At 38.8% G+C, this 20,669-nt stretch overlaps 1 protein-coding gene across 2 annotated transcripts; it reads right to left on the bottom strand.

Annotated features, from left to right (window-relative positions):
• Positions 1 to 4,419: 4,419 nt before the first annotated feature.
• nek10 (NIMA-related kinase 10) lies at positions 4,420 to 20,622 on the bottom strand. 2 transcript variants are annotated; one of them, XM_039805379.1, is made up of 36 exons: positions 20,485 to 20,622; positions 19,762 to 20,008; positions 19,591 to 19,651; positions 19,363 to 19,499; positions 18,218 to 18,313; positions 18,054 to 18,138; positions 17,927 to 17,968; positions 17,742 to 17,820; positions 17,579 to 17,646; positions 16,114 to 16,193; positions 15,953 to 16,018; positions 15,387 to 15,615; positions 14,468 to 14,597; positions 13,911 to 13,972; positions 13,704 to 13,775; positions 13,542 to 13,606; positions 13,277 to 13,379; positions 12,981 to 13,109; positions 12,613 to 12,750; positions 12,471 to 12,516; positions 12,260 to 12,381; positions 11,874 to 11,976; positions 11,722 to 11,797; positions 11,032 to 11,161; positions 10,834 to 10,904; positions 10,215 to 10,422; positions 9,935 to 10,022; positions 9,742 to 9,816; positions 8,855 to 8,900; positions 8,613 to 8,650; positions 8,382 to 8,482; positions 7,560 to 7,670; positions 7,083 to 7,182; positions 6,916 to 6,959; positions 5,970 to 6,026; positions 4,420 to 5,545 (listed from the first exon to the last, which is right to left on the bottom strand). In XM_039805379.1, the coding sequence occupies exons 2-36, from the start codon at positions 19,839 to 19,841 to the stop codon at positions 5,525 to 5,527; spliced, it is 3,159 nt and encodes a 1,052-aa protein (XP_039661313.1). In that variant the 5' UTR covers positions 19,842 to 20,008; positions 20,485 to 20,622; the 3' UTR covers positions 4,420 to 5,524. The 2 variants fall into 2 exon arrangements, with proteins under 2 accessions (XP_039661313.1, XP_039661312.1); XM_039805378.1 differs by lacking the exons at positions 16,114 to 16,193; positions 17,579 to 17,646; positions 17,742 to 17,820; ... (5 more) ...; positions 19,762 to 20,008; positions 20,485 to 20,622 and adding an exon at positions 14,640 to 14,676 and having other exon boundaries at positions 14,468 to 14,570; positions 15,391 to 15,615; positions 15,953 to 15,997.
• Positions 20,623 to 20,669: the final 47 nt, after the last annotated feature.

Consider the following 20,669-nt stretch of genomic DNA (forward strand, 5'->3'; position numbering starts at 1 on the left):
CAGCATTTGTTGCAAGTCAGCCAACGTGGTTATGTTGGTCACTCTGGCACGAACAGCACGCCCAAGCTGATCCCACAAGTGTTCAATGGGGTTGAGGTCAGGACTGCTGGCAGGCCATTCCCTCCTCTCCACTCCCACATTCTGGAGGTAGTCTCTGGTAAACCCCGCCCTGTGGGGACGAGCGTTGTCATCTTAGAGGATAGAGTTCGGTTCCAGACTGTTGAGCTATGGGATTGCCACTGGTTGCAGAATCTCATCTCTAAAGTGTCAATAGCAACAGCAAAATAACCTGTTTGGCAATGGCAGAGAAGATTTGGCAAACCCACATACTCAGCGCTGCCGCTCATCCCACAAATGCATGTTCCTTACAAATGGGGCACCATTTTAAAGGGAACTAAACAGGCTTTCCAACGGTATAAGATTTATTGCCAAAAAGCATTGTTACCGCAGAGAAATAATCTACCAAACACACATTTCCTTACTTTTTGTGCTAAGTTTATTTGGAGGGAAAAGAATAGATAGAAAAATAATTTCTGCACAAAAGGGAAATGTAAAAGCAAAAACATGACGGTGATCCATAAAAGTGAATGTTCATAACTGGCATTAAGTTCACAAATGTATATAACTGATTTTATACAAGAACATAGGAAAGTAAGAAAACAGAAAAACTGCTTAGCTTCAAACAAAAAGTGAACAAACTTTGAAGTGAACTGAACGAATCGATTCAAATCAGCAAAGCGATTCGCGGTTGCCGCCTCTAGTATAGTCGCTCAACAGTAACTTTCTGTGAAATGCGATACATTGCATTGTGGGATTGTTTGCAGAAATGAATGTACTTGCCATGGACACTACTTTTTTCGTTCCACCGTGGCATATTTTCTGAGAGCACTACATAATGCACTCCAATCACACTAACTTAGAGTTTGGACACTCAAATAAAATGGCGATGGGTAACTGTAGAGCACTGTATATTAAATTGGGAGTCATTTCGGACACCTAAGAACGCCGGTTGCCTAAGAAAAATCCACAAAGACTCCAGAAGTCACTGTGTCCAGTCAAGAAATAGTCATGAAATCACAAATAGTTTTTACACTTTGTTTTGTACGAATCAAACAAAGAACACACTAAACATGACATGCTAGTTAGTGAGCTTTAGATGTACTTATAGGTTTGTTACTTTTGGGCGACACCAGGCTAACTGTTTCTAGTCTTTATGCTAAGCTAAGCTAACAGGCTGCTGGCTCCAGTTTTACAGTATATTAACAGCATGCAGACATGAGAGTGGTATCGATCCACTCAGCCAACTGTCGGCAAGAATGCAAATAAACTCCTTTTAAGAGCTTGTCGCTCAATGGACGTCAGTGTTTTGCTGGAGATCTGCTTGATTGTTTTGCAGTATCAAATATAAGTACACTGTAAGTAAGCTAATACACAACTTTATTCTTTTACACATATTCTTAATGCAAAGTTTTAATCCCAGATGATATATTTGCAGTTATTGGTAGGCCTGGATGTTGATCGAAATGTTCAAATTTCCGTATTAATAATGAAAAGTTTGTTATACCTTGTCTTGATGCGTTCTGTATATACATGTTTTCTACAAATTTTAGTGTATTCCTTTAACAAAATAACGTGTTTTTTTAAAATGCATCCGTGTTTGATATCGTCTTCTCACAGGTAGTTTTTCCTAAAAATAAATACCTTGTACAAGTTTTACCGTAGAAAGAATACTGATAAAAAAAAGAAAGAAAACTTGCAACAGGACAAAAAGGATTATGGGAAATGTTGTCTATCAGAAACTTACATTTGTGCCTAAAGAGATGTACATTTCAAGTTTAAAGTGTATAAAATATCTACTGTAATAAACAATACAAGCAGCCTGTATACTGTAAGAACTCATGTGCCTACTCTAAATGTGCCAACATATTCCATATTTTGTGAATGTTGCATACAGTATTTTGCCAATTTAACCTGGAACATATCACATTTCATGTTTTTGTTGGTCTATTAAAGTCTTGTGTACTGGATTTTATTTTTGCTGTTTCTTGTTTCCACTGAAGCTTTTTTTTTGTCATTTCTGAGACGACAGCGGTATGTTTTATGTTGTGGAGCTGTGAGGTTGTTTGAGGTCAGCTCATCTTCTCTCAAAAGCCAGGTTCATACTGCCCCCTGTGGTTCATGTAAGGAAACTGCACTACAGTACAGTAAATATTTTCAGATTATTGATGTAGAATAAAATAGCTCATTTTATGATGTGTTAGTGGATTACTTGAGGCTTTTCATATAACTCATAATACATTTTCTAAGATGTAAAAAGTCACCAGTATGGACAGGTGGTTTGTTTTCAGTAAACATTGGACTAGGGTTTTATTGTCTGCTCCCAAGCAGTGATGGAAGAAGTACTCAGTGCTACCTATTATTATAGTATTATGATTATTGATGCATCAATGTGCACTTTAATGTATCATTAGTCTAAATCTTCAAAGGAACTAACGTTATCCAACAAATGTAGAGGAGTGAATAGCAGTTTCCCCTTTGAATTGAAGTGAAGTAGAAGTATAAAGTTGCAGAAAACGGAAAAAGTACAAGTAACCTATCTTAAAATTGTTACTTTCCATCACTGCTCCCAAATGAAAAAAACAACAGCACACAAGTTAACACGCTCGTTATATGTGCACAAAAAATGAAATGTGAACAACAGCTGCCTCAGTTGTTTATTTTTGCACATTCTGCTTCTCTGTCCATACTTCCAGCCACTCCGTCCCCCCCCCTATTCCCCAAGCCTTCCCCTCTATTAAGCTTTATTGCTAATTTCCACCTGTCCACTAGATGCCCTCGGACTTTCCTTATCCTGGTCACCTGACGCACACATCCTCCTGCACACCTGTGTCCCATTTCCCAATCACCATGTCAGTACATGTCCCAGAGCCTCTTTTTTTTCCCCCCAGTCAGTTGTCAGATTGTCATGTTGCTTCATTCCTGAGCGTTGCAGCCACCTGAACCAGTAAATCTGAACCTTGAACCGTGAACCCCAATCTCTAATCTGTTTCTGCCTGCTGTGGATTCTCAGTTACTTTTGTTTAGACTTGCTACCCATGCCAGTAAGCGTTTGTATTTTTACTTTTTCAATAAATCACTGAACTGGAACTGGATTTTCTGCATTTGGCTCTTTTCCCTTGTTGTTGAACTCCGCTCACTACCAGTGGTGGAAAGTAAGTAACATTTTGAGGCTGAGTATTTCCATGTTATGCTACTTTCTACTTCTACTCCATCACACTTCAGATGGGAATATTGTACTTTTTACTCCCCTACATTTATCTGACAGATGTAGTTACTTTTCAGATTAAGATATTGCATAATAAACCTACGATATGCTTATAATAGGAAATGAGAGAGTTGTGTGGCGCTGATAAGTCTTGATTAGCTTTGTATCAACTCATTTGGCGATAACTTGAATGTGATGGACGTTCATATCAAAACGTTACGCACCAAAGCTTTAAAGATTAAACCTGTGGTTCACAACCTTTTTGGCTTGTGGTCCCTTTACAAAAAAAACCCCCAAGAGTCTAGTTTAGAAGTTGTTGACCTTTCAACCAACGAAATGTTCCGAGCAGTGATGGAAAGTTACACTTTTAAGGAAGGCTACTTGTACTTTACTATTTCTGTTTTCTGCAACTTTATACTTTTACTTCACTTCAATTCAAAGAGGAATCACTGTGCTTTTTACTCATTTGTGTGAGAACTTTAGTTACTTTGCAGATTTGGACTAATGTAATCTAATGATACAAATATAATAAACAAATAACTCTCAGATGGTTGCATTATCCAAGATTTCACACACAAAAGCAAAGATTAGAGAAAAGTAAAAAGAAATAAAAAAAGGAAGCAGATTTGTATATAAAAACTTTACTCTCCCAATAGTCGTCTTACGATCCCTCCGATTCATCTTGTGACCCTTTGTTGGGGCCTGACCCCCAGGTTGGAACAACTGGACTGAACTATGTTATACAGTTGAAACTAGCTCCATCTTGAGCAGCTACAACAGTAAAATGTTGCTCAGGCATTGGTGCATCTGAACAATCAAATACATAATAATAAATCGGTCACAGGGGACATTTTTCTCCAAGATGAGTACTTTTACTTTGAAATATAAGTATATTTAGCTATTACTGCAGTACTTCTGTACTTTTACTTAAGATGTTCAATGTTTTTAGCCTAGAAATCTAGATGCACCGTAGCGGCAGCAAATGTAATTTGCAGCCAGGGCCATCTTGATGTGGCTCTGGCTTGTCAGCCTACAATGTTTTACTTGTAACGGACATTGTACTATTACTTTTTAAGGTACGTTTCTTTACAGCAAGTGAGGACAAATTGCTTGAACTTTATATTAACATGATAAATGATCACAGATGGACATTGTCTGCATTAAATAGTTTATTTCATCCATCATTTTACAATATATATTCCTTATACAGACTATACTGAGAAATCCCTTTTTGTTTAAAGTGCATAAAGCGTTCCTTCAGCTCCCCTCCACTCTTCAAAATGAGAAACGAGTGAATTACATACAGAGAGTATATTTTAGATGTTACTCACACTGGAAATGATAACCGTATTTCAGAGAGCGTGTTAATATCAAAATCAAAACATTTGACCTGTTTTCGTTGTCTGCCGAAGCTGCAGTCAGACATTGTGATTATGGTTAAAAATGAATGTTGAATTAAGGTGAAGGTTTGGTTTCTTATCTGCTCCTTGACAAACTGTAGCTTTTGCAGCTTTGGCTTGCAGCCATTTGAAACATTCTGTGATGTGCAGTCCTGTTAAAACAGGCCAAACCTCAAACTGCTGAGTCTGGTCCTGAGAATGTAACATGCTAGAGACAGATAAACCTGAAAAAACAAAACTGAGCGCCTGAGCCCCACAGATAAAAAAAATAAATAAAAAATATCTGGATAGTGTTGGTGTTAAAGTGGTTCTGTGTGTGTGTTTTTTGCAAGTTACAGGCCAGTTCACTTTGATTAGAGAAGGATCTCATGGGCTGAACTGACTTAGGTTTACACTTCATTACAATCACATGCAATGTACGTATATTAAATTATCTTTGGAGATTTACAGTCACATCAAATTTTCAACTCACAAATAATCTGCAACATTCAATATTGTTGGGCTTTACTGTAGGAGCCCGTGACAGACATTTTTCACTGTTATAGACCAAATAAATAATTGGTTCCCTGAGGAAATGATCACCACAATCAATGACAATAGGCATTCATTGCAGCCCTTCAGTGCTGTCAGCAGCCGTATCACAACAATAGCTAAGCTAAGTTTTCAATAGTTTAAGTGCCCATACATTTTGTTCATTTTTGAATTTTTAAAGTTTTATGTAAAAACAATTATACATTGGGTATTAAGAAGATTCAATTAAAGTTAATACATTACAAGAGCACATACAGTATTTTTGTGAACTCAGGCTGATGCAAATGTTTTTCCAGCTGTTGCTGATGATGAATACTTGTTTTCTTGCTCATTTCTTTTCTCTGCTGTCCTGTAATTAACACAACACGTCCAAGATTATAATTATCTAAACCACAGCACACCACAGTCATTTTTTAATTTTAGTGAAATCAGGAAATGATTTGCTATATATATATATATATATATATATATATATATATATATATATATATATATATATATATATATATATTATTATTTAGCATCTTAAGTTTTACCATACAGTAATCCAACTTTCATTCACAGCAGTCATAACTTACCCTTTAACAGCGCATACCACATTTCAAAAATCGATAACACACGAAGAAAAATGTAAATCTTTTTAAATTATTTCAGTTGCATTGTGAGTGAGATCTTAGGAAAAGTGATCACAGCTGTTTTTACAGCTTTTACTGAAGAGTAAAGACTGAAGTTTAGGAGTCTGTCTATTGTTTGTCAGAATGGTAAAATGTCACCTGCTGTGTGTTGCTTTTATAGTAGCTGTTTTCCTCCAGCAGCTCCTCTATGATCCCCTATAAAAAAAAGGAACATTTGTTCAGGAAATCACTTCACCGGCAGACTGACGTGAAGTGGAAATGAAAGTTTTGTTCCAAAATGAGATACTAGCTTCATCAGGAGAAACCTATTAATATAAATATCCATAGTATTGAAACAATATTTTATATTACAGAAATATTTGTTCGTTCCTGATTAAATGGAAGGAATAGTTTGACATTTTAGTTGTTATACGTATTCACTTTTTGCTGAGAGAGAGATGAGAAGATTGATACCATTTCATTGTAAGTTAAAGGAATACGCCATCGTTTGTTGAAATAGGGCTTATCACGGTCTCCCCTGGCTGTAGATAGGTGGGCCAATGCATTTTTTGTCTCAGTGCAAGTAATTAGGTTGTTTTTTTTGTCTTTTGTTGGCTCACTTTTACTCACAACATGCTAACCGGCAACACAGGATTCCATTCACTACGCTAAGCTAACTAGCGGCGGCGCTGCCGGTGTTGCACCGGACTAAAACAATGCATGCACAAAAAATGCGTTGGCCCACCTATTTACAGCTAGGGGAGACCGTGATAAGCCCTATTTCAACAAACGGTGGCGTATCCCTTTTAAATATGAAGCTGCAGACAGATAGCTTAGCTTAGCTTAGCTTAGCATGGAACTATTTATTAGCAGGAAGCAGTGGCTTGCCGTTTTACCCCGCTTCCAGTCTTTGTGCTAAGCTAAAGTCTCCTGAATGTAGCTTCATATTTATGGATGAGAGTGGTGTTGATCTTCTTCTCTTAACTCTCAGCTAGAAAGTGAATAGGCATATTTCCCAAAATGGCTTCACTGACGACCTATATATTAAATCATCAATCATGTTAAATCAGGAACATCTGCTAATGGCCTTCTCAGAGAAACCGACCTGCATCTGCTGATATGTGACTCCATCTTTGAGATTCCCATCACCTGCCAGAAGCAGAAAAAATGAAAAGGTCAGAAGGCACCAAAATGCACTATGAGTTTGTGCAGGAGGAGATGTGCCAAAGCACCTGCAGCGTTTAGTGTTTGAAGCTGTGACATCAGTCTTACCCGTGCTGTCAGCAGCGGCTCCTGTGAAGTGGTGGACCAAAGGCCACCAGTCTGAACTGGTTGAGCCTAACTCCATCAGCTCTGGAGAGGAGTGGAGGAGCTACAGGGAAACGGAAAGGAGATCCTCAACAATCTTCCCCAATATCTCAGACTGGCCTCATGTAACAGCATTGGGATGGTACAGTTTGTTTCATCATTAATAACTAAAAGAGGAACCCCAGTTTAAATATGAATACCCTTTTTTCTAATAATCAACATGGCACTTACATGCTAAATTGCAATAAAAAAAACTCCTGTTCTCCCCCAGAACCCCGACTGAGTTTGAGAACACATTACTTTAATCAGCTGATTAATCCATTATTCAATCGAAAGAAAAACATTGTTTATACCTTCTTCTTTTTTTAAAGCTTTTCTATGATGATACATCTTTTGGTTTTGGACTGTTGGTCGTGAGGAATGTAAATCGGCCGTACAAACCTTGCTGAGCTCCACTTTGAGGTTGTATGGATCGCTCCCGTAGTGGAACAGAGTCTTTTTAAATCTTTCAATGATCCGTCGTTTGATGTTGTGGTGCGGAGCTGGTGGAAGCTGGTGATGGGGAAAAAGTTGATAACATTTCTCATTTACATTCAAGTATCAATCCTGAAGTAAGGATGAAAAACAGCCTGTTTTGTAGGTTGATGGCCAAGTTTTTGATGAATTTGTAACAGAATTTATGAGCCAAACAGTCACGAAACCCTTTACATAAGACTGAACCTCTTAGAATTCAATTCTTTACTATATTTGGACAAGTCTCGCATTGACCAGACCTTCCTCCACAGCGCTGCGGAGGAACGTTTGGCTAGTCCAAACAGCATTCCGGGATGGGAGAAAAACATGCTCTGGTTTATTGGCATTTCTTTAAACCAATCACAATCGTCACGGGTGGCGATAAGCGCCGGGCGGTGCCACTGCAAAATAGCCTCGGGAAGGAACTTTGTCTTTGTCGTGCAACAATAAAAACTCAGATTAGACAGCTAGTCTAGCTAGCTGTCTGGATTTACCCTGCAGAGATCTGAGGAGCAGTTAACCATAGTCCTCGTTAATCGACCGGAGTTTAGAACGCCAACACAAAGAAAGAGGAAGGTGACGGACGTCCGGCCGAAAATGAGGGACATCCGGCGGAATTTCCAGAGGCACTTGAACAATCCCGGAAATGAAACGTCGTCGATACAGACTGTATTTGGACTGGTGAGATGTGTCTGCAGCGTTAAACTAAACTTTGATAAGATCTAGCAATAAATAGTTGTATTACTGTACCTGAGTGATGTAAATAATTTTGTGCAGCTGCACAAGGAGCCTCTGAATGGGATCATCAATCTGCCGAACCTTCTTCTGGGAGACACAGATCCCTGCTGACACTGAGGTGAGAGCGAAAACAAAAACACACAGGCTAATAAACAGGACAGACACATTTTATAAGAGACATTTAGAACGTCTGCTCTTTGGGTTGTTTATGTGTAAAGCATTCCCATCAGGTTGAAAATGTACCTGGTCTTGGTTTAATCTTTGCAGCAGTATAATCCCCACTGAGGTGAGAGGAAAATCAAAAAAACAAGTCAAGAAATTGTGCAGATATGAATAAACTGTTTTTATATGAGTGTCAGTGCATCAACAAACAGCGGCCTCCATTTACAGATAACTGTTTTTTACATGACTAAATGAGGATACAATATGCATTTCCCACTGACCATACAGAAATGGGTAATGTAATGTGAGATTTATTTACTTACCCAGATTGAATGTGGTCAGGTGTAAAACAAGCACTAGACTTTACTCCTTTTGAGAAACACAAAACAAGCCAAAAGATCAAATCAAACAGTGAATCAACCAATCTGAAAAAAAACTTAAATAATAGAAACTTAAAGGGGAACTATGCAGTTTTTTTTAACTTAATTTACCTTAACTGAACATCTTCGGAGTCATTGGAATGGTTATATGACTTTTTTTGGGTTCAGTGGTGGTCGTCTCGCTCCCCCCTAGCGCCTGTGAGCGGAAAAAACCACCCTTGCAACTTTCGGCCGGCGGGCCGCCGGCCTCAGCGTCAGGAAGTATCGCGTGATATCAGGTCTCGTGATGTAACGAATTGCTTCACGGCACTGCACACATACAGGAACCGGCTAACAAGGTAGTGATGGAGTTTTTCACACTATCGTCATGGCTGAGCCGGCAAAAAAGCTAGGAAAGCATTGTCGGAGGAACAGAGAAAGAGGAAACGGCAGACTGACCGAGTGAGGAGTCAGACACAAGTAAACATAGGAGCTGCCAAATATCTATTCCGAAGCTGTAGCTCTACGTTACATTTCATTTAGCTGACACTTTTATCCAAAGCGACTTACAATTGCTATATATATATCAGAGGTCGCACACCTCTGGAGCAACTAGGGGTTTAAGTGTCTTGCTCAGGGACACATTGGTTGATGTAGCGCAGTGGGAATCAAACCCAGAGCTCCCACACCAAAGGCATGTGTCATATCCACTACGCCATCACCACCTCTATAGAGAAAGCTGCGAGCAAAAAGCGAGTAAAAGACCGGCCGTGTTACTGCTAAACTGTCGGTTCAAATCCCTAAGTAAAAACTGCTACCCAACTTCATGATGAATACGACCGGGAACTAACCGTAGTGTTTTCCTGTAAAGGCAGTGGTGTCGATGTTGGTGTTGCGTGGTTCAGCATCACCATCTGAGGCATCATCTAAAAAAGGCACACAATAATTTACAACACTTAATCATTTTTACAACATGTAATCATGTTTTGATTCCATATCCTTCCCAGTCTGTGTTAAATTCTGTGCAGTATGAAACACAGTCACCTTGACTGATATTCTGCTCGCTGTGGTTTGAAGTGCAGGCTGCAGAAGAGCGTGGTGTCGGAGATTCAGTATTCATTAAGGATTTTTCCTGCAAAAAGTGCAGCATGTATTTTTTTTTATAATCCTGCAGAACATACTGAAAATGATTATTTACAACCGTCAAATTTAATCACTAATTTGCAACTACTACAGAGGTTCTTAGTTATCTCTTTGTACAACAATAAATTGTATCTAAATAGTCCTCAAAGACATCCTTTTTATTTTTCAAAATCCAATTCACCTGAGACAGGTTTGTGTAACTGCAGTCCGTCCTGCTTTTGTGCCTCTCTAGGAAGTACTTCTGCGCTCGCTTCCTGTCTCTCTCTGCTCTTCTTTCCAGTGCATTCTGGGAAGTGTAGAGGCCATCCATCAGCCTCATCATGAGGTCGGATATCCTGGAGCTGACGGCCACAATGTCCGGCCGCTGGTCTGCATCTGGACTCAAACACCTGGACAGGACGTCCCATAAAAGAGTATATTAATGTATGAATACATTAGAGGAACTTTATTACTGAATTACTTTTAATCTGTAACAATGAAAACACAAAAATAATAATATAAATAGGATAAAATGTATGTCATAGATAAGTATTAATTAAGTATTAACTAGTTAATTATTTGAGCTGAATTCAATAGTTATAAACTAAACTAATAAATTAACTTGTGAGTTTAAATCAATAACTGAGCCAATAAAAGCCTGTTTATCGCCAATGGATCAAAATGATTGCCAGTAATGTGTAATGGTGCTGAGGCTACTGTCCAACTTACACTAAAGTTTTGACTTTTAAAGGATTCAGTTTAACTACTGGTTATTTTAATTTTATTTTGAAAGACCAAATATATAAATATAAAAGTCTCACCATCTGATCATGTCTGTGACTCTCTCTGAGAAAGCTCCTTCTTCAATCGGCTCGTAGGCGGCCTCGACAATCTACCAGCACAGAATAAGACGCAACAGTAAGTGTGTGTGTGTGTGTGTGTGTGTGTGTGTGTGTGTGTGTGTGTGTGTGTGTGTGTGTGTGTGTGTGTGTGTGTGTGTGTGTGTGTGTGTGTGAGACCTTGCTGGCCAGCGACAGCATGTTACTGCTGTAGAATGGAGGCTGTAAAGTAGCCATCTGGTAGAGGATGCAGCCCAAAGCCCAGACGTCGGCTCTCTCTCCGTACGGCTCGTTCTTCACCACCTCTGGACTAACAGGCACACAAATGTTTGTATGTGTTACCTTGTGAGGAACCCCCCCCCCCCCTAATGCATTTGCTTAACCAACCCTAAAACAACAGCTCGTTGACAAAGTGAGGACCGGAAAGCATGTCTCAACTTTCAAAATATGTCCGCACTCTCAAGAGCACACACACACAGCTGTTGTCAGGACCATAAACACTCTTGAGCTGCTGTATCGGCTGTTTCTCGAACAGGCTGTAAAATCATAAAAAAAGCTCTGCCATACTTCCTTAAAGGGTTGGTTCACCCAAAACACATTTTTTCACCTTCTTCTAGTGTTATCTAGCCACGCAGATAGTTTTATTTGGACAGCGTTTGAGATATCTGCTCCCCCTCAATGCAATCAACCACAATTAAATTTCATTTATGATGCTCAGTCTTGAAAAATGATGTTAAATGTTTTCACCAGATCTAGAATTCATTGAGAATAAGAGAAAGAAATATTCCTGATGAAAACTCCTCAGTGACCCCTTAAAAACGACCAAGTAATCTAATCTAACTGCTGGATGTTTAGAATGACTTTCCTCACCAGGAGTAAAGGATGGTGCCGACCACTGACGTTAGCTTGCTGTTCTCCTGTTTCTGCTTCGCCAGGCCGAAGTCAGCTTCAAGCAGAAGAAAGACACAGGTTAAACTTTTCTAATAGGACAAGACAGGGAGAGAGAAACTGTTGACACTCACTGATGGTGACTTTGTCCTTTTCTCCCAGCATGATGTTGTTTGGTGTGAGGTCTCGGTGGACTATTCTCTTTTCCTTGTGTAGGTACCTCAATGCCAGACACATCTGGGGGAACATGGAGAAGATACAGATCAGTTAGTGATTTAGTTATTAAAAAGACGGAGATTTTTCTATTCAGACAAAAATGTCTGTCAATTTACACTATATTTAAAGCTATAGTGCGTAGTTTCTGTCGCCCCATGAGGAATTCTAAGTAATGACAACAACACTGTCGAGGCGTCCACATGATACAAGCTTTCCATGATCGCGCACGTGCCCCCACCCCTCCTCGATGCAGTTGCTAGTAGCCAAGGAGGACACGGAGGATTAAAAAAAGAGTTGTTGTTACCTGTATGAATATATTCCAAATTCTGTCTTCTGTGAACGTCTGCTGCTTCTCCTTCAGAGAGTTTAAATGTTCAGCCAGCGGCACTCCCTCGATCAGCTCCATCACGATGTACAGCTTGTCGCCTAAAACAAACTTGGATTGGAGTATTTGTTGTATTTCTTCCTTATTATAGTTAGGGTTAAGGCCAGTAAAAAAAATAATGAATCCTCACCTTCCAAAAATGTCTTGTAGTATTTAACAATGTTTGGGTGTGTCATCTAGAGAGGAAGAAACATAAACAACAAAAAATATAACTTGTTCAGAGAGCGTGTAATAAAATGTACTCTTAATGGTTAAAAATTGAAACTTTGTGCCTGTTCTTTGACGATCGTGAGCTCAGAGATGATTTTCTCCACATTACTGTCTCTGGACTTCTTGTCGTTGCCAAACGCCGGCTTATGGAGGTTCACCTCCTTCAGAGCCAGGAGGTTCTGGCCACTCTGCTTTCGGACCTGTCGTTGAGTATAATTATTGGAACCAAAAACACTTGATGTGAACCACCTGAAGCACTCTTAAATGAGGTCCTAAAGAAGCTAAATTGACCCAAACCAACTCTTCTGTTTTAAGGATGTTTGTCGTAACACTTGTCATATTACGATCTCTCTAATTTAAAACGATATCTAGTCTCATACATCGAAGTCGATATAATATCGATATATTACCCAGCCCTGGTTTGTCGTACCTTGAAGACGCTTCCAAAGGCGCCGGTGCCCAGATGTTCCAGTATGGAGTAACCATTGATGACTTTAAGGGGAGGTCGGTTCTGGTCCACAGTCTCAATGTTCTCTCTCAGACTGTCCAGTTCCTCTTCCTGAATTACAAAACAGACAGAGCTCCATCCATTTGCAAGGTAAAGAATCCTTCTCGTCAATCTGTATAGTTTATTCATCCCAAAAATCCCAGTAATATTTCTTTTTATTTTGCAGCCAAAAACCAGCTTAATAAACAGCTGAATCCATTCAGAAGCCGTTCTCTTACAGTGTAAAGTGAAACTTTGGTTTGCAGTCCCTCGTAGGCCGCGAGGTCCCGCACATAATGTCCAACATCAATAAACAACTCAAAGAGGTCTGTGGGAAAGAGTCTGAAATGGATAAGACATTACATAACAGCATTAGAGAACATTTGAAGAGATTTTTCTTCAAAACAGATTTCCAACAGTAGCCAAGTTTAAACGATTGATGCATGATATGAGCTTAAGGTATGTTTTTTTCTTCTTTCTAAAATAGTTATGTTGTAACATCACCTTTTAAACAGATGTCTGTTTCTTTCCACGCTAAAGAGAAACCGAAGGGTTCGAAACGCATAGCACTGCCGATATGCAAAGAAATGTACGAATATGTTACTCTCAGGTAGCAACAACATCTACATAATAATGTAATTTAATACATATATGAATGCCATATACCTGCAAAGGTGTGACCTTTGGTCCAGAGTTTTGAGGTAAAATCAACTTTGCGATTATATAGACCCCATTTTCCTACGAAAAGAATGTCAAAATTAATTGACTCAATGTTTTACAATGTTTTACATATAGTAATTTGATATAAAGGTGGACTTATTCAGCCCAATCCTCTCAACTGTTCTGCTCTTCGTCTAAAGACCTTTTCCTTACCTGCACAATGTGGTGAGCAGATGTGTCATCCAGACTAAGCTCAGTCAGAACTGTGCAGCAGGCTGGAAAAGGGATTAAAAAGGATATGGCTTAATTTAAGAACATATGCGTGCAATCTTATAGTCTCAGACAGTCCAATAAACAGCTGTAAACATTAATAACTCACTCTCCAAACCACAGGAAGACCAAAGAATGGAAACACTGACACCTTCAGATTGTAAAATTCAAAGTTTTTCTGCAAATTCTTATTGGGACAGCCACAACAAAATGTTTATCTTTTACCAAAATTAGTTTAATTTCATAGTGTTGTTTTACAACCATTTCCTCCAAAATCATAGATACAGTAACTCATGTCTCACTTCAGGAAAAAGCTGTTTACATTCTAAGTAACTGATAAGACTCCTCTGGGGGCAGAAGTTACTGTGTAGTGGTAAGCACACTGGCTTTTTTTTTTTAACCATCTTACATGACAGTATTAACAGCACAAACTCTTACTGGGTGATATCTACATCTCAAGAAACCCTAAAGAAAATGCGGTAAGTTGTACAGTCCCTGACCTGACTGCAGGGCCATAGTGTTGTCCACCTCCTCCTGCGGGCTGAGCTCCTCTCTCATGTGCTCTCTCTGGATGCGGCCGACTGCGTTGGCGCTGGAGAGCGTCTCGATGGACGAGCGGTCAGAGACGTACTACATAACTCTCACAGTGACAGGCAGTACGTCTCTGAGCGCCTCGATGGACGAGCGGTCAGAGACGTACTGCCTGTCACTGTGAGAGTTATGTTGTATGTCAACAACAAATGTACAGTAAATAGCGCCTTCCTTTTTTTTTTTTTGCCCAAAAACTAAGCTTTAAAACTGAAATGTCTTGTGATGCTGGTTAGTCAATTGTATTTGCATCCTCCATCATTGGTTGTTAAAATACTGAAGGTACATTTTTAGAAGGCCAGAAATCACAGCACCTAGTAGTTAACATCCTGCAGATATATCATGGTAAATGTTATAGTCTCATGCAGTATAAATCAGAACCGTTTTCCCTTTACAAATACTCTGAGCTACTGCAGACATTTAGTGTTGTAATTCCATAAAGTTGGGCAACCCATGAGACAGTTTTACAAAAGAATGGTCAAAATGTATGCTGCAGAGGCTCCAAAATCACTGAATCCTACAATTCCCATAATGAAACCAACAGCCTATTTTTCCCTGCCTGTTAAACGCAGATGTCTTTCCATGGCCCAGTTTGTAATGAAGGCTTTCTGCTAAACATTTGAAGTCTCCAAAGCTGAGTTAACTAATGAATCTAATGGAAAATGCTATCAGGTTGCATTATGAGAAATGTAGGATCCATTGTTTTTTAAACTTGACCTATACTAGAGATTTAAAGTCAGCATACTGTATCTTGGCCTCTGTGGTTTGATTTTGATCATTCTTTTTGAATCTGTCTCTTGTGAGTCCCCCAACTTTATTGCGTAGTCTCACAAACCTGTCGAGCAGCCGGAGAAGCTGCTGCACCCCGCCCCAGCTCCGGATCTCCGTCCTGGCGTCGGGATCCTGGCAGAGCTGGACCAGGACCCAGGCGACGCTCCACAGCAGCTTCAGGTGCTGGCCGTACAGCAGGCTCAGCAGCACAGGCAGACCCTCCAGCTCCCTGAGCTGGTCCCTCACCTGCCACACCGGGGACAGGAGCCTCAGCAGCTCCGCACTCATCCTGGAGGACATAGCAGGTTCAGTCTAGCCCTTGCTTGTTTCTATGTTTTTATGTTGTTTTAAATTCTTTAAATTGCTTTCTAGCTGCATTTAAATTGGGGATTACTAGTTTCTTATTCGGTATACAAAGTGTCTTTTGTTCAATCCCTGAAAAAGCAATGTGTCTTTGTATTTTCAGATAAGATGACATAAGCTGAGATGTGCTTAGACGAAATGCAGAAACTTGATTTGTTTGTCTAGTTTTTTTATTAGCACAAATGAAGGAAGGGCGGTTCCCACAATTTAGACACATTTCATCTGACTGTGACAAATACATCAACAATTTAGTGATTTCTTACCTCTTTGACAGCAGGTCATATTCCTGCAGTATTACAAGTAGGTTCTCCACCCCCAAAGGGTCCCTTCTCCCTTTTTTTTTGTCCGCCCCCCCAAAAAAAAATTACTCCCCCCCCCCGAAATCATAAATGTATTTAATGCATTATATAAAGTATTTGGTTACCTCTCAGCCAAAGTGGTGAGTGCCAGCAGGGCTCCCAGCAGCACACTGCTTTCTGTTGTGGAGAGGAGCTTCACTAGTGTCTAGAAGTAGAAAAGTTTAAAGACTTAACTTTGTCTCCACAAAGTAAGATAAGATAAGATGAGCCTTTATTGTCATTATATTACAATGAATACAACATATTGCTGGTGCCCCTCCCAGCTGTGCTTAAAAGAAACTATATTGCACACATCCCTACATAACATAAAAACAACAACATTCATTCAAAAGCCAACATTCATCATATAATACATATATTGCACCATTCTTAATAATATAACATTGCACAGATTAGTAAAATTAATTGTACAAAACACTAATAAAATGTGAAATATGGGGTGCAGAGTCATTGTGTGTGTAGATTTAAGGACAGGGTGGCCTTTGGAAAGGAGTACATTAAATGGAGAAGAATTTGAGATGGGAGCAGAGACACTCACTGACCATCATGCTACAACAAAAGCATGACTTAATATGGTCATACATCTCACAAAAAGAGAGAAAACATTTGCTATGACTCTCCATCAGAGTTTTCACTGCTTCATTTGACAACTTAGGGTAAATATTTGCACCCTGGAAGCTGCAATGTTCACTATCACCCACGGTATCAAGTATTGGATGGAGCAAGCCACAATCCAGAAACTTACTATTCTTACAGCTCCCATAGAGCTTAAAATGTCAAGTTTGTTATGTGGGTGACACTGCATGAGAAATTGTTAAAAACTAAAGGGTTTGAAGATCAATATCTTCGACAAATTGTATTGTAATCCGTCAATTAGATTATGAGATATCTCTTGTATGTAAATGTCATATTTCAGCCCGTTGGTGGTCTTGTCTAAGAAAGGTCATAATGTGTCTAAAATGGAAACGGTTCATCCTCTGGGGAGCATGAACTTCCTTCCTTAAAAATTGCATGTCAATCTGTGCATTCAATTGTAATATTTGTTGTATAATTTTATGCCTGATGTTGGTGCTAGAAAAAAGGTCAGAGGGAGACAAAAAACATTAAGATTCATTAGCTAGGGAACATGAATATCCACCGGTGGAGAGTTGCTGGATGGACAGATTGGGCAACATTGTTCTCCTTAAGACCCAGTGCTAAATAAAACAATAACTGAAATGGAATATAATAACTAAACAGTGAAAATAAAAAACATTCTCAATTAAAAAAAAAAAAAAAAAAACAAAACAATTATACAAACAATATATATATATATATATATATATATATATATATATATATATATATATATATATTAAAACCCTGCTGTAGCCTTCACAAATATATTCAATATACAACATGTAGTGAGTGACCAGTTCCAGTGCACCAACAGGAATAACTTTCCGTTATGGCATACATTTCTTCTCAGACATGAATATGATTTGAAAACAAACAGCACATAATCACAGATAACCCTGTCTTATCACTCACCCTGTGAGCGCCGCTCTCGATGACCCAGACCCTTTGATCTTCGACGGCAGACAGCTTCTGAAACATGTCTGCAGAGCAATCGGCAAAGGCAGCGTTGACGAGGACGTACACGAGACTCACATTATCATATAGTGTGTCTTGATATTGCCTTCAGAATACTCACAGGTCATCGTGACCAGCTTCTGCACAGCAAACGCCTGTTCGCCACAAGATATGTACACGGCAGTGACATGCTCCATATACTGAAAGGGAAATAAAGCAGCGGTGAGGATGACATGAGATATGTGAGGATAAATCCCAAAACACAGCTTGTTTAGGCAGGTGAGAATTATCTTCGAGAGCACTTACCCTGGCAAGTAAATTGATGCCTTGGAGCTGATGGAGGATTTTCTAAAAGAAAGCAGGTAAAATAGGCATTTTTATGATATTCATACAATACATAATAAACAATAAAAATGAATTTCTTCAGTTGTACCTGATGGTAGGGATCTCTGATCAATAATCGTAGGCAGATCAGAACTCTTAGGACAGACTCAGGCAGTGCATGGTCAATCCATTCACTATAAAGGGAATAACATTGTCAGTAAACCTTGTGTGAGACAAGAGCAGAAAAGCTGCAGTATTTCAAAGATATTTTACCTGCAGAGTCTGTTTTTGACCAAAGACGCAAGGATGTCAGAGAAGAGTTTGTGCAGTGGGTGGCTGCTGAAACATCTTTGGTCTTTGTATGTGATGCTGAAACATTAACATACTGTATATATAATTAGCTTCACAATTGTTTCTTATCTATCTCTCTAATTTGATTCTTATAAGAGAAATCTTATAATGAATGCTCAGCCACGAAAGACACAATCCATTAACTTCTGTAGTTCTTGAAAACTTTACACATAGAGCTGGATTATCAAGCCGAAATGCATCAGAATCTGTCTGAATCAAGAACAGAAAGTTGACACCCAATGTCTGTCCAGATTCATAATCTTGTTTATTTATTCTCTGATCACATAGTTCCTGATTTCAATCAAAATGTTGCCAATTTCAGACTATTTCACTTGGGTAAAGTTCTTGTACATCTGCTTGTGTTTAGACACCATTTAATATTTGGCTTCTTTTGTTGAATGAAAAAAAAAAAAAATTCAAGCTATACGTATATTTCTCAAAGAGAAAAAATATTGTTTTGTATTGTAATTATATCTCCACTAAAACCCAGCCCCACATACATATACACACTTGTATGCACTCAACAAAATCAACTTGCTACGACAGTATAGAAAGCCCAGCAGATTATTATTGTGTGTGAATGTATAGGAGAAATTTAGACATGGACATGTTAACTTTTAAATAGTTAAGGAAAAGGCTTAAATTGAACTATAGCTGCATTATTACTGTGTTTTTGTGGTCTTAAAAAAGTTTCAGTTGAATTCTAAGATAAGATAAAGAAAACCTTTATTCATTGCCAGCAGGGAAATTCAGTTGTTGCAGCGACACAAGATATATTACAGATAAAGACACAATACAGTTGTGTTGAATAAAGAAAGTAAAAGAAAGAAATAATAAGATATATTTGAAGAAAAAAATCACAAGGAAAAGTGACAGGGGTGTGTTTAAAGAGGCAGTAGTGTGACACCAGACTGATGACATGATCAAGTAATGGTACTTAAAATAATATGGTAACTTATGATATAGCATAGGATATGTATGAAGTGAAGGTAGTGATATAGTATAATATAGGCGAGGAATTATTTAAGGATTATACATTTTATTTATAATTCCCAGGGAAGAAGAACCTGAATTTTTCCAGTTCAGAGGCTTCACTGGTGGCGTCGCTCTCACTCTTCTGTCTGTTGGTATCTTTTGGAGTATGCAGGCCTTGAGATTTGCTGGCTCCACTGCTGCGTGCTTTACTGTGACTCAACGCTGCCACCTGCAACACAGGGAGTCTCATACTACAATATACACACATACCTAAGGAGAAATATGAGCTGCCTCAGTGGCGTCATTTTGTTGTTGTTCACCTCGTGTCTGGGAATGCTTTTGGCAAGCAGGGACTGAAGCCTCCTGAGATCATGAGATGCCCTAGAAAACAGGCGTTATCAGGCGGTTTGTTTTTGTCATATCAGGGGAATTCATTTTAAATTATGTAACACACTATTAAATGACTGTGAGGAGGAGATCACTTGGCTTACTTGCTCTGGATTCCTCTGGATTTCAGGGGCAATTTTTCTCCTTGTCTCACTTTTTTTACTGGATTGGACATTTTCAACATTCCCCATGAGTAACCTGTGATTCAACTTCAGACATTTTTGGCACATAGTGACATTTAGACAGTGGTGGAAAGTAACTATGTATTTACTTAAGTACGCTACTTACGTACAATTTGAAGGTACTTTTAATTTCCATTTTATGCTTACTTTCTACTTCTAGTCCACTACACTGTAAAGGCAAAAAAAAAAAAATACTTTTTACTCTACTAGCCTACATTTATTTGACAACTTTAGTTGCAGAATTGGATTATTAATAGTAAGATAGGAATCAACTAATACATTCTGATATATTATTATAGCCGTAGTTATGCCGCAGAGTAATTAAAATGAGCTCCACCTTTAAGCTGCAACAAGTGATACACATGAATGCATCACTAATTATAATCCAGTGATATATCATTCTGAAATGGGCCATTCTGCATAAGTAGCTAAGTACTTTTTACGTTTGATAAGTATATTTTGATGCTAATACATTATTACTTTTAGGCCCTACTTAATGTGGATCTGAGTAGCCTACTTCTTCCACCTCTGCTAGCTTCTGAGATAAGAGGGCTAGCCAGACTATTTATGTTTGGCTAAAGGAAGCGGTTGAACTAAGCTGTCCTTGTTTGGTAGTTAAAGAAAGACAAGTCAAATGTCTCTTACCCTTCCTCCAGCATCGCAAACTAGCAGTAGAAAGTTGATTTTGATGGGCTGAAATACGATTTTTGCTTCATTAAATACCCTTAGTCGGGCATATAAGCGACATGGATGTTTTTTCATGAAACATCAAACGCCCCTTACATTAGCAAATAAGTAAAAACAATGCTCAGTTTCACAGAATTTTTATC

This window comes from Perca fluviatilis, chromosome 7, assembly GCF_010015445.1.
Source record: "Perca fluviatilis chromosome 7, GENO_Pfluv_1.0, whole genome shotgun sequence".
NCBI lineage: Eukaryota > Metazoa > Chordata > Actinopteri > Perciformes > Percidae > Perca > Perca fluviatilis.

What these genes read in the sequence shown, in the direction of transcription:
- nek10 (XM_039805379.1), bottom strand. Translation starts at nt 19,841, where the DNA reads ATGTTGAAAATGTCCAATCCAGTAAAAAAAGTGAGACAAGGAGAAAAA. An exon ending in CACTATGGCCCTGCAGTCAG is followed by an intron (nt 13,973 to 14,467) that starts GTCAGGGACTGT and finishes TCCCTTTTCCAG; the next exon opens with CCTGCTGCACAGTTCTGACT. An exon ending in GTCACAGACATGATCAGATG is followed by an intron (nt 10,423 to 10,833) that starts GTGAGACTTTTA and finishes CGTCCTGTCCAG; the next exon opens with GTGTTTGAGTCCAGATGCAG.